Raw genomic sequence first — 13,314 nt, 5'->3', positions numbered from 1 at the left:
CCTTTAAAAATAATTTATAGATTCATTAAACATTTTAAATAGACTGGACCAATTAACGTTTGTCAGAACCTCTTATAAAGTACATGTTATTGTGTTTAGTTGTCTGTTCAGAATCATGGGAGAATCGTGATCTAGGTTTGAATTAAAAAAATCGTGATTCTTAATTCACCCAGAATCATGCAGCTCTACTGTAACCAAACAGTTTTTCTTTCATTTTGGTGAATAAAGGTGGTTTATAGTGGTGAAAGGTCAACAACTAACTTAGAAACTCTCTTTCTCTGTTGTATTACTGTCACAAGAGTAGTTGCTATTGAAGATACAAAGGTAAAACTCCTAAACAACAGAGTGACCTTTATTACAGTAATCACCTTCGACATCTTGCCGCGTTCCATTTGCCCTTTTGGACTTTTAAAAGATTGCTTTGTGCCGAAAGGTAAAGTCAAGAGAGTACGAAGGATGGAGCCAATTACTCACTGCTGATCAAATGATCCATGAAGGTTTGAAGTCAGAAGAATGGTTGGTTTAGCCACTGATGATTTCAGCCGCCCACTATCTATTTCCTAATGAGATGCTTTAGCTTGCTAATAAACACTCCAGTGCCTGCCTATAGCTGAGGTAAACTGGAAGATCTTAAAGCTACACTATGTTTCTCTTTTTTTTCAAAATTAACTAAATTTAAGTAATGAATCAGTACATCATCAGTCCTTCTTCCAAAATGTGTTTTTAGCCTATTATAAGTGTTTATAAGTGTTTCTCACAACGAGTTTGAAAGGTTGAGATGGAGCAGCTAGATCTCGAACCTTAAAAAAACTCAGAACAGAGGAGAGTCTGCTGGCAAAAAGAGAACGCGACAGAGCCAGTAATAAAACAAGAATCAACATTGGCTTGGTTTTTCCGAGATGGCGAGAACTGATGGATTTGAAATGTTTTAAAAGCAGATGATGGCGTTTTTATTACTCAACAGGTGTAGTCTGACTATCACCAGACCAAGCTCAAATTTTTTAAGATTGAACATTAGTCTGGGGAGTCTGCTCTGTATTTTCTACTGCACAAGAGGCGTGATCAACGGGCATAGTTCAAATGACTCTATACGCAATTGGATAGTCCTTAAACCAATCAGACCAAAGATCCAGGTGACGTACTTTGCAGCGAAAACTCCAGGCAGGAAACGTGTCAACAAACGTGTTGGTTTGTAGCATTGATCAGTGGTTTGCAGGGGCAGCAATGGCAATATATTGCATCAAGCGATTTTTGCAGGTTGTGCAAAAAAAAAAACATGTAAGTGAGTGGTATTTACACCCACTCGAGCGATTTGTTTGCCAAACTAAAGAAGCCCTTGAGCATCGTCGAGAGGTTAAAAGGAATTGGACTGGATTAAACCCGGCAATAGCGCGCTAGGTGGATAAGACAGTTTGTGATTGGTCCCCACAAATTTGTAACGGAAGCAGGATAGAAGAATGTACAGGTTTCCAGCCTGAGCTGCAGGGCGAAATCAAATCGGGCTGGGTTTACCCAGTCTACAACAGGTGAGTAATAGGTAAGGTATTTTGTTGAACAGATAAATTGCAATATGTAGCTCTGACAGAGTTCTTTGAGCATTATCTATTGTGAAGAGTCTTTTTGGTTGTTGTAGCGCTGTGCTGGAATTTATTTTCAAGGAAGTACCATGTCTATTAATGGGTATAGATACAGTAACGTCTTCAACTAGTCAGCTTGTGATCCTTTCCATCTAAACTGATTACATCTCTTAAACCTATTAGTGAATGTTTTATGAGTAGTAGGATAATCTCTTTGTCAGATGAATATGGTCCTTTCTCATAACTCATAACTAACAGTCACGCAGAGCCGAAACACAACCAAAACAATGTTCTTCTGCAAAATGCATGAAAAAAGTTTTGTTTAGGGCCAAAAGTTACATAGTGTACCTTTAAAAAAAGAACTTTTAGAGGTTTTATTTCAGATGTGTATGCCTGTTCATAAGTAATCTGAAAAACACAAGGATAGAATATTTACAAACTAATTACATAAAATATTCTGATGGCTATCATTACTGTCTGAGAAAGTTTGGGTACTTAAATTTTGTTTCACCAAAAAAAATCAACCTATACTCTGAATTTCACCCAACAATTTAAATTCAGGTCATTCAGGTTTAGAACGATATGAGTGTGAGTAAATGATGACAGAATTTTAAGTTTCGTGTGAACTATATATTGGACTTTGTTTGAATAGTTCATAGAAATGCATAATTCACCAATGAAACACATCCTCCAGGTGTTGTTGAACAGGTAGCAAAGTTGGAGTTCAGAATTACGATCTAAGTTCAGTTATCATTTCCATCATGTTAATACAGAAATTTCAGCTACATTTGTTCTGGCTTTCTGTTCTGCTGGAAACTCTCACATGTAGGTAATAGGCATCAGTTGACCTCAGTTTCCTCTCATGCCACCATTAATTTGTGAAAGTAAGTCTAATGCATGCTAGACTTCAACCCTTACCCATAAATATCTCATTCTCTGCTCTCATCCAACCTTTCGGATGACCTGACCTTCTGATTTTGCTCGTTACTCTTCCTGTCGTATTATGAAAATCTCCTGGTTGACATATACCAAAGCACAAAGGTACTACGAAGACTTTTCATATTCTTATCATAAGCTAGTTTAAACACATTCGGCTACTGTTTGTTGTTGAGAATCAGTATAGTATACAATAACAGTATTAATAATATTAATAATTAACCGTAATATGCAATACAGTGCTGTTCAGAATTATTTGCCCCCTTGGTAAATATGATCAAAGATGGCTCTAAAAAATCTTTTGATTATTTTGATTAAACCTTTTTATTTATTTAAAAAAAATTTAAATGCAAAAATCTAACCTTTTGTTGAAGTAAAATCATTTAAAGTGGAGGGAAAATCACATTATGAAATAAATGTTTTTTCTCCAAAACACATTGGGAACAATTATTCGCCCCCTTTTATTAAATACTTTTTGCAACCTCCTTTTGTCAAGATAACAGCTCTGAGTCTTCTCCTATAATGCCTGATGAGTTTGGAGAACACCTGACAAGAGATCAGAGACCATTCCTCCATACAGAATCTCTCCAGATCCTTCAGATTCCCAGATCCATGTTGGCGCTTCTTCTCTTCAGTTCAGCCCACTCATTTTCTATAGGGTTCAGGTTAGGGACTGGGATGGCCATTGCAGATGCTTAGTTTTTTTGCTCAGTGACTCATTTTTGTTTGGATTTTGATGTTTGTTTTTGGATCACTGTCCTGTTGGAAGATCCAAACATGGCCCATTATAAGATTTCTAGCACAGGCCGTCAGGTTTCGATTTTTTTTTTTTATCTGTTGGTATTTGATCGAATCCAATATTTATCCCTGTGTGCACCAAACCCATGTTGAGTGTTTGCTGCCAAAAAGCTCTTTTTTTTTCTTTTTTTTTTCATCTGACCACAGAACCCGTCCCGTTTGAAGTTCCAGTAGTGTCAGTTACTTTTCAAACATTCTATGGATTTATCATATTTATCTTTTACAGGATGTTGTGAAATCATTAAATTGCATTTCTTAGCACCGATGTGACTGGTGGTTGTGTCATGAGGATGTGAGATGTATTTCGAGTCACACTGAGAGCGTCTATCTAACCTCTTACCTCTTTGCTTCTGGCTCTCTGTTTGCGATTCATCAGCGGTTGGCCCAAGGCAGTGCTGCGCTTCACAAACCCTCATCTGTTGACCTAATCTCTCTATTCTCTGACTGAACACAGCCTGATGTCTGGAAATGCACTGCTTCGGCGATATCTAGCTATATCTGTATCTGTGAAAGGCTGATAAAAGCTCATGGTCTCTCATGCCTACGCACTCACACATACATTTACATTTAACCGTCTTAGCAAATGCCTTCTTACATAAGCAATTAACAACAAGTGGCAACAACCAGCTAGAAAGCATCTCAAGTGTGATTTGGACTGGTAAACAAAAGGTAGTAGCTTTGAACCAAGAAGGTTTGAATAGAATCTGACTTAACTAGTCTCTTAACTACTCTATTTCAGACGCATTCTCCTTGGTCATATAAGGCCATTTGAGTTCCCAATGTTAATTTCATTTCTATTTGGGCTAGTATTAATGCATACCTTGCCATGCGTTTTCTCTGTGCAGTATGACTGGTTTTCTCTTGGGTGGTAAATGGTGCGGTTAGATTGTCTGCTGTTGATTGTCATCTCCTGGTCATTAGAGCATGGTGTGTCTGCTGAGTGTGTCTCTCTCTCTCTCTCTCTCTCTCTCTCTCTCTCTCTCTCTCTCTCTCTCTCTCTCTCTCTCTCTCTCTCTCTCTCTCTCTCGCTCTCTCGCTCTCTCTCTCTTTTGTCGGCCATCTGACAGGCGCCGTCACTAAAGCCTGACTCCAACAAGTCGGAACTTGCAGCCAAACCTTCTGTCAGGGAGCGTGTGTGTGTGTGTGTGTGTGTGTGTGTGTGTGTGTGTGTGTGCAATAGAGTTGTGCCTTCAGCTGATTATGAGAAACATCATGTGCGCATGGCTGAATGCGTTTTTGAGCAACACTAAGTAGTTGTAGATGGTGTCGCTCTGAAATTGCTGTCATGATGAACAGTAATAACCACAACATGCCTTTTATTGTGATGGTGACTGACTGCAATAATGTATAATCAAACGGTCATACCTGATATGGATGCATAACACTGCCTAGATTTGATTTGAAATGTGTTGCGTAAAAAGGCAATACATTTCTGTGATTGAATTAGAATTTCCCAAATGATGTGCTTCATTTGGTGCAAGATGAAAACTCAAATTCAATAAAATATTGTGCTCTTTTCTACACTTAACATTTAATTTAAACATAAAAGTGTCGTAATTTGTACAATTAGAATGTAATGTTGTCTGAACTAGACTGATATGTTTATGTAAGGGTAGAGGAATTGTAATTATAATGCATTATAAGACCTGTTTAGATTTACAGGAGAATCCTGATGCTGTTTGAGGCTAATTTCTGAGATTTAGTCCTTAAACTTCTTCAAACAGTTCAAACAGTTGCTCATGAAACGTCTCAGCCATTAAACGCACAGTAATGTCAGTCCATTTTGAAGGAAGAATCCCCCTCATTTAGTCTGACTTTACTAGCTGCTTTTAAAGGCTGTTCATGGCTTGTTACATGAATAAGCTAGTTTACTCAATAACTCAATAACAAGGTTCTCAGTCACATGCCACTCTAAAACAAAGAGCCTAAGAACTGTGGGTAATCCTCTTAAAAACATTCCTTTTAAGCTGTGTACATGGCCTTTGTATTCACCTGTTAATAATCGACTGTTGGAATGACAGTTCAAATGACTTCTCAGTAAACCGAGGTCATTGTTACGGCCAAATATCTCGAAGTCAGTGGACCTGTATTTTATTGTGTTTCATGTGTTGGACATTAAGGAACCTGATATCTGTAATGATGTATCTTCCAGCTCTGCAAAAGCAAATAAGTAACAAAAATAAACTCAATATTTACCTGAATATATAACTGAATACCACTTCTGTCCTGATTTCTTTGAAGGGAGGGTCTATGGGTGGGTAAATGTATGTGTTTTTTCAAATCTTTCGATCTAATGGACAACATAAGCTCACACGATTTACATATGAACGCAAGCATTAGCTTTCGTTTCTGCTCTGAGAGCCGCAAGACCAGCCGAACTCTGTGAACGTGTGTTAGAAATCAGGAATGGTGAGAGAACATTGTGCTTGGTATGTTTTTCGTCTTCAAACCAAACTTGGGTCGTTAAATATTTACGCATTCGTGATGTTTACGCATTAAGTCAGTATGCTGAGAGTAGGCGGTCTTTTGTGGCTGTTCGAATGCATTCGATCACATGAGTGTTTACACTACGAAAGCAATCTGGTCGAATGTGTTTTTGACTACCACTGGAAGTGGTTGAAAGTGGACAAGCTCAAAATGTTTCAGATCCCGTTTACAGCTGTATCTAGTGTTGTCCACTTGTGATCCAATCGAACAAAACGCATCTTAATACCAGGTTTAAACAGGGCCTCAAAGACAGTTTTCCCTCGCCATTGATGCCTTTAACTTTTTCACTAATTATACGGCACAATTTTTTTGTAAAACTGATTTATTATGCAGAGTACCATGCAAATATATTTTAACTGAATTTAAAATAGCTGTTAATTAACTACATACTAATATTTAAAATAATAAATATACATGCAATGACTATACAAAACTAATAATTCTGTTTGGGTCTGAATACTGTACATGAAAATAAATAGCTTCCTTTATATTTTAGGAATGGGGTCCCTCACAAGATAATGGTATATCAACAGAAATGTAATGGGCGTGCATGTGAGCTGATTGTTTTGCGTGCAACAAAATACCTGTTTTTCTTTTTTTTTTTTTGCTGTAGTATATTCCAACAGCTTTGATTAGATGGACTGGTGCCACTTACTCTATGTGGCCTCACCGCTGCCATGCTGAGCTCTGATTGGGCAGGAGGGGAGAGCGAGCAGACCGTGGTCTCATTTCTTAAGTCTTGGATCTGTCTTTTTATTTCGATTCCAGACTTTGTTTTGAGACTCTCTGATGTGCGGCAGCCTCAGCACATCACCTGCTCCAGTGCAGGCAGATGCTGGATGGTTAAATGCCTCTCAGGCATCACAGGGCATCGTCACACCACTGAATTTATGCCAGATCTCCCTCCTTTATCATTTTTGATAAAAGATAGCATACATTTTTTGACAGCGCCTGTCATGTAGATGTTTAAGCCTTTCAAACACACGCCTGTTTTCAGATTTGCACTGGTAATCCTTTTCAGACCGTAAATACCCAGAGGAATGTTTGCATGGATTTGATTATTTCTGCATTTTTAAAGCCAGCTCATTTCAGCTTTGAGAAGAAACATTTACCATTTTGACTTGGTGATCAGACCAGCTCTGTGGCTTTCAATTCTCTTGGCCATCTGCGAACCCACAGAGCATCCAAACAGGCAAGTTTATGGCCTATTAAATGTCACCAGTGATAATAAAAGGTCAAGACTCTTGCCTGCATTTAGAGTTTCTGAAGCCAGAGCACAAGGGCCTCCTTTAGGCAATGATGAGAATGCCACGAGCCCTGCGGATCTAATGCACTTTAATACCAGAACCCATTGGACATCAGCCGCCCTCCATTCCTCAAGCTTACCTCTATTGCTAAGGTGACCTCATAGGTAATTGGCTGCACTCTGTGGGAGGCTGGTTCTCCGTGACTGATTGGACTGATTTCATGGGCTACTGAACATTGACATTTACGAGATATCCCCCCACCTCGCTGCCCTTCCTGTGCTGTTGCCCTTTGTTTCAGAGTCCTGCACTTAGAAGTGTGGAATTCAGCGATAATGCGGATTGATATTAGGGCTGCGCGGGATGACCGAATATGCCGTGCACCTGCTGGTGCTTTTTACAAGCATAAGATGTCGCCAATCAGTTTCAAAATCAATTTCAAAATGTACTTTATACTTACACTACCGGCCAAATGTTTGGAATAATACAATTTTGTTAATGTTTTTGAAAGAAGTCTCTTGTGCTCACCAAGATTACATTTATTTGATCATAAACACAGTAAAAACAGTAATATTGTGAAATGTACAATTAAAAATGAACTCTTTTCTAGTTTATTATATTTTAAAATATAATTTATTCCTGCGATGAAATCAGAATATTAGAGTCGTTTCTGAGGGATCGTATATCATCATCAAGGTGACACTGAAGACTAGAGTAAGAATGGCTGCTGAAAATTAGGCTTTGCCATCACAGGAATAAATTACATTTTAAAATATATTCAAATATTTGTTTCTCTGATCTAATACAGCTTTGATTCTCACATGCACTTTCGTGTACACTTTTTGGGGATTTCATCTCAATGCATTTTTGGTTCACCAAAAAAACTTTCAGTGAACAGTTCTTAAAAGAACCAATGGTAACACTTAATTGTACAGTGTCCTTGTTACATGTACTTACCACTGTAATAACAGTAAATTATGCACAATTACATGTAACTAACCCTCAACCAAATCTTAATCCTACCCTATAGTAAGTACATGTAGTTGCTTAATATTACTCAGTACTTAAATATATAATTACACTGTAACAATGACACCTTAAAATAAAGTGTAACCGAACCAATTTTATTAGTGTGAAGAACATTTTTTAAATCTAAAGAGCCTTTTTCCCACTATAATGGAAACGGGAAGGAAATGTTGTTGGATGTTGAAGGTTTATCATGGAACCATAGATGCCAATAAAGAACCTTTATTTTTGAGTGTTAATTTACCCCATTTTACTTGCTTTTCTCTTAAGAAAATTACATTTCATTCAATGTACACAACACAGTTGAGCTACAGGAATGCAGATGTTTGAATATATTTCCATCTTTCAAATGGAAAGCAGGATAAAAATACTGCTAAGGAAAATGATTTTTATAAAAAATAAAATAAAAAATCATTATTATTATATTAGATTGATCACACTGCCCCACCCCTTTTTGTAATCCACCCACTCTCTGCTGGTACTGTAGATGATTTTCTTGATAATTTGGCCTAAGTGTTGAGGTGGAGGGAAGATATGCAAGGAACAGTGAATGTTATCCACTCATATTTTGCCTATTAAATTGGTCCTTCCTGATAAAGATCTAATGTGCCCGAACCTAAAGTGCCAATTAGAGCTATGATATTGCTGTATTGCTATGCTTTTTAGTCGAGTGGGAGAAATTATATTTTTGTGTGAATGAATAGTCTCCTTTTGAGTTCAACTGGTCCATTTGCTGCTCTGTTAATGATTGGGATGTGGCACAGATGGAGAAATTTCCAGACAGGTGGGCTCCTTACATGTGGAGACTGGATAGAGCTAATTGCCCCAAATGGGCTGGGAAAAACAGGGTTTGGTAATGGATCGAGGGTAGCGGGGGACCAGGGCATTGGCTGCAGTGGTAGGCCAGAAAAAGTGCGTCTTGATTTAGATTCAGGCAATTTTGGGCACCCTGTGTAGACTTAAGCAAAGATGCAACTTGTGAGGATTTCTGACATCAGCTTGTGGCAGAATTTCTAACAGTTAACTGTGAATTAAGCAGCAGTATTTTGGATACCCTTGAAGGGTCGTGCTGCACATACAGGTAGGCTGGTGAGCTGTCGCTTGAATAAAAAATAGCTAGTCTTATAGACTTTTAACTTCAAGGTAAAAATAACCTATTTGGGCAGGAAAAGACCATCTGACACAGTTTGCTTCGTTTTTACTTGTGGTTTAGGGTCAAGTGCAATAATCTCAGCCTTTGCAATCTGAAAAAAAAAAAAAGGTTGATTAGGAAGTTGAGACCAAGAAAAAAACTTTTTTTTCTGGAGTTGTGCACCATAATGCTGTAGAACTGTGTGATTGCTTTGATGTGTTCACTGTATGTGAGCTGGTCATCTTGGCTTTTTTTCACCTCAGGGTTACAACTGTGTTTTTTGAACCGAGATGGAGAGAAACTGAGGTAGAAGCCTTCTTCAGCAGCTCAGTCTTGACAGGTTGAGCTTGAGGTGTTGATTATTCATTCAGGTTGAGATGTGAGATCACATAGGTGAAAACGGATAGAGGCATGAAAAGTAGCCCTGCCTTCTGTCGACATGGCAGTGAAAAAAAAAAAGCTATGCATTTTATACAATGGAGAATGGTATCGGACTGAGAACAGATCCTTGAGGGATACCAGTATCATCAGGGTGCAGGAATTTAACATATGCATGTGTTTTCTTTGAATATACTCAATGACTCTTCACTGTTTTTCCTGCTCAATACTTACACAGGCTAACATTTCAACCCACACATCATTTTCTCTCACACTTTTTCTTTTTTTAATACCACTCACTGCTGCAAAAAATCTGTTGTTTTACCACTCATTTCTTTGCACCCTCAGAGCCGCGAGCCACTAAAGCTGAGCGAGCTGAAAGCAGAAGTGTCTCCGCGTATCTCTGTGGAAGACCTCATTGACCTGTGTGAGCTGAGTGGACCGGCTTGCTTTAAAACTCCTGCCAAGAGGGCCAGGAATGGGAAACCCAAGATCCTGGCAGTGGACATCCGAAGCCTTGAAGAGTATCCTTTTAGTCTTAATAATAAATGCAAAACTATTTAAAAATACAGTAAAAACTGTACAAACATTTGTAATGTACTTGCAGAGTTTCCATAGTTGTGTTTCGTTGTTTGAAAGGATTCATTTAGGAGTTGGCTTAACTCTTAAAGGACAAGTTCGGTATTTTACACTTAAAGCCCTGTTTACAGATCGTATCTGATGAAATAGAACGGTTAAGATTAAAATTTGGACACATGCTCCTGTCCCGAGAATTTTACGTTTATTTCGCTTCACCCCCCCACCCCCACAATGGTTGTCTATGTGCACTGGAAGATTCCGTCCTAAAAACACATTAAACTTTCGTTTACAAAGACGTGAAACTCACCGAGTGGTCAGGGGTGTTCACTGATATGTTCACTCAAAAATCGCTGAAAAAGATGCATTCCAACAGGTTTTATCGTAGTTTTTGTCCAACTCCATTGACTAAATAGGACGTGCTGTGAGACCGCAGCACCTTTACGGTATTACTCCGCCGCTTCTTCTTCTGCTTCTTCTGTGTATTCAATGAAATGCCCGTGGTTTGCTTGCAATTGGCAAAGGTGCATTATCGCCACCAACTGGGCTGGAGTGTCTATTATTCAAGCTCTCAACGGAAGAATCACGGGTGTGATGCGTTTGGCAAAATAGGTCCACAAAAGCGAAATAAACCTAAAATTCTCGGGACAGGAGCATGTGTCCAAATTTTAATCTTAACCGTTCTATTTCATCAGATACGATCTGTAAACAGGGCTTTAAGTGTAAAATACCGAACTTGTCCTTTAAGTAGATAATGTAAAAATCTGATTAATTGAAACCAATAAGTCAGAACCTAAAGACAGATTGTTGTCTGTTGCTAGTAGTGAAGGCCCAGTGGAATGTGTGGGAGAGCATTACTGTGGTTAATTTGTTTTAAGAGGTTTGTCACCGTTTCCATTAGCGCAGCTGTAAGTAGATACACGATAGCGTACACAAGCAGGAAGAGCAATCATAATACATGTATACAAGGCTTTCAGGGAAAACTGAATGTAAAAGCTGCAGCGCGGGTATATTGATGTAGATATTCATTGTTCTCTCATTTTGTATTCTGTACCTTTTATGGCCATATCAATATTTGATATGAATGTTAGACAAAGCCCTTTCTGTTTTAAGACCCGTTTAAAATCTGCATGAACATTTTCTCATCCTCTTGAGAGATGGAGAAAGGTCTTGTTAAATGTTTCTGAGAAGTTCCACTCGTTTTTATTGTAAGATGTAGCACAAATATCACTGATCGTAACTTTATCTATGGAGGAAGGCAGCTAAGAAGTGTTATTATTCAGTTATTATTACACTCTGCCCTCTTTCATCTCTTTGAGACACTGATTAAACATGACCAAGACAAGTGCACGCAAGAGCAATGTCCCAAGGGACTTTATTCTGCTCATATTTTTTATCTTGTCCTGCACAATTTGTTCTCTGTCTCCTTTCTTTCGTAGTGCTGCAGTGGGTTTTGGATGGAGTTGGACGGTTTCCACGAAGCCCATAGATCTGTGTAGGGTTTGTTCTGTAAATCCAGTGAACTTCACCTGACACAATTACAAACGACCAGCTCAAGAGCTTACAGGAGATTGTGTGCTGCTTAGATGTCTTACCACAACACATGTATACCAAAGTACCTCTGGGTATTCACTGAAAACACTGTAATGCTCACATTAGAGCTGAACTTTATAATGGTCTTCACATGTTTAATCTGACACAGTTCAATCAACTCTCAAAGCCAGTGGGCGTTAACCAATAACCAAACTTCTTGATCTAAATCAAAGCCTCCTCCACACTGCAAAAAAAATATTTTGATAGTCTACTTTAGACATTCTACTGACTATAAGTAACTTTGCAACTACATGTTAACCCTAACCCTACCAGTCTACTAATACTCTAGTGAGAGTTAGTTGACATGTAGTTGCAAAGTTACTTATTGTTAATGTCTAAAGTGGACTATCAAAATAAAGTTTCCTAATCCTAATGATAAAAATAATAAAATGAATGATAAAAATAAACTAAAAATCAGATTTTTCTTACTTTTATCATTGGCAAATAGGTTTTCCTTGTTTTAAGCATCAATCTAAGATTGTTTGTGAGGTTTTGTATGTACAAAACCATTTTGACCAAAAAAAGCAATAGGGTAAGAAAAATAAACATACTTCAAGATAAATTATTATCTTTCATCATTTTGATTCTCAAGTATATTTATCTTGGTTTAAGGATGCTTAAATATTTTTTCTTAAAACAAGACAGAATACTGATGAAGAAACATATTTTAAAGTCTGAAAACGGTTGCACTTTATTTTAAGGTGTCATTGTTACACTGTAATTATATATTTAAGTACTGAGTAATATTAAGTAACTATATGTAATTACTATAGGGTTAGGGAGGGTTTGGTTTGGATTAGGGTTAGTTGCATAATTTATAGTTATTACTATAGAAACTACTAACATATGTAGCAGTGATATTGTAAAATAAAGTGTTACCCTGAAAACTTTTAGGATATTTATATTTGGTAAGCATTCCCAGTTGCACCATTTTCATGGTTTCCACAAAATATTAAGCAGCACAACTGTTTTCAGCATTAGCCGCTTTTCCACCGTTCCTTTCCATTCCGTGCCGATCCGCTTTGAGGCTGATGACGGCCACTCTTTGGAATGTAATGCAAACGTGTCAGTCATTTTCTTGTTAACACAACAGTTTACAGACTATGAGATTTTTTTTTATATATTTTTTTTTTATGGACTTTTATGGACAGTTACAGAGAAACTGGTAGACGGGCAACAGACAAGTGACCAATCTTGAGTGGCGATGTCACTTCAGTTCATCATATCAGAATGATCATGTGACACTGAAGACTGGAGTAATGATGCTGAAAATTTAAAATTAAAAAAAAAGTAGAAAACAGTTATTTTATATTATTATAGTATTTCACAATATTACCGTTTGTACTGTATTTTTGATCAAATGAATGCAGCCGTATGACCCTTGACCGCCCGTGTGCAGCTTCAGTCGCGGTCACATCCCAGGCAGCATTAACATTCCCTACACCTCCACGTTTGGGCCGGAGGGAGAACTGCTCCAGTGTCCCGCCACCAGCACCCTGGCCGGATATAGATTCCGTGTCATCGTGATCCTCAGCAACATCATGAAGAATGCTACTACGGTAAGGTT

General features: G+C 38.0%; 1 protein-coding gene across 1 annotated transcript in view; it reads left to right on the top strand.

Annotated features, from left to right (window-relative positions):
* Positions 1 to 13,314, top strand: part of tbck (TBC1 domain containing kinase) — a 57,404-nt gene that overhangs the window by 43,601 nt on the left and 489 nt on the right. Inside the window, exons 24-25 of the mRNA XM_082164307.1 lie at positions 9,927 to 10,102; positions 13,147 to 13,306. Coding sequence (XP_082020433.1) covers positions 9,927 to 10,102; positions 13,147 to 13,306 — 336 coding nt within the window. The remainder of the gene's footprint in view (positions 1 to 9,926; positions 10,103 to 13,146; positions 13,307 to 13,314) is intronic.

The sequence above is a fragment of the Leuciscus leuciscus genome (assembly GCF_965113295.1).
Source record: "Leuciscus leuciscus genome assembly, chromosome: 3".
NCBI lineage: Eukaryota > Metazoa > Chordata > Actinopteri > Cypriniformes > Leuciscidae > Leuciscus > Leuciscus leuciscus.
The sequence above is the reverse complement of the archived record's forward strand: the minus strand, read 5'-3'. Positions and strand labels throughout refer to the sequence as shown.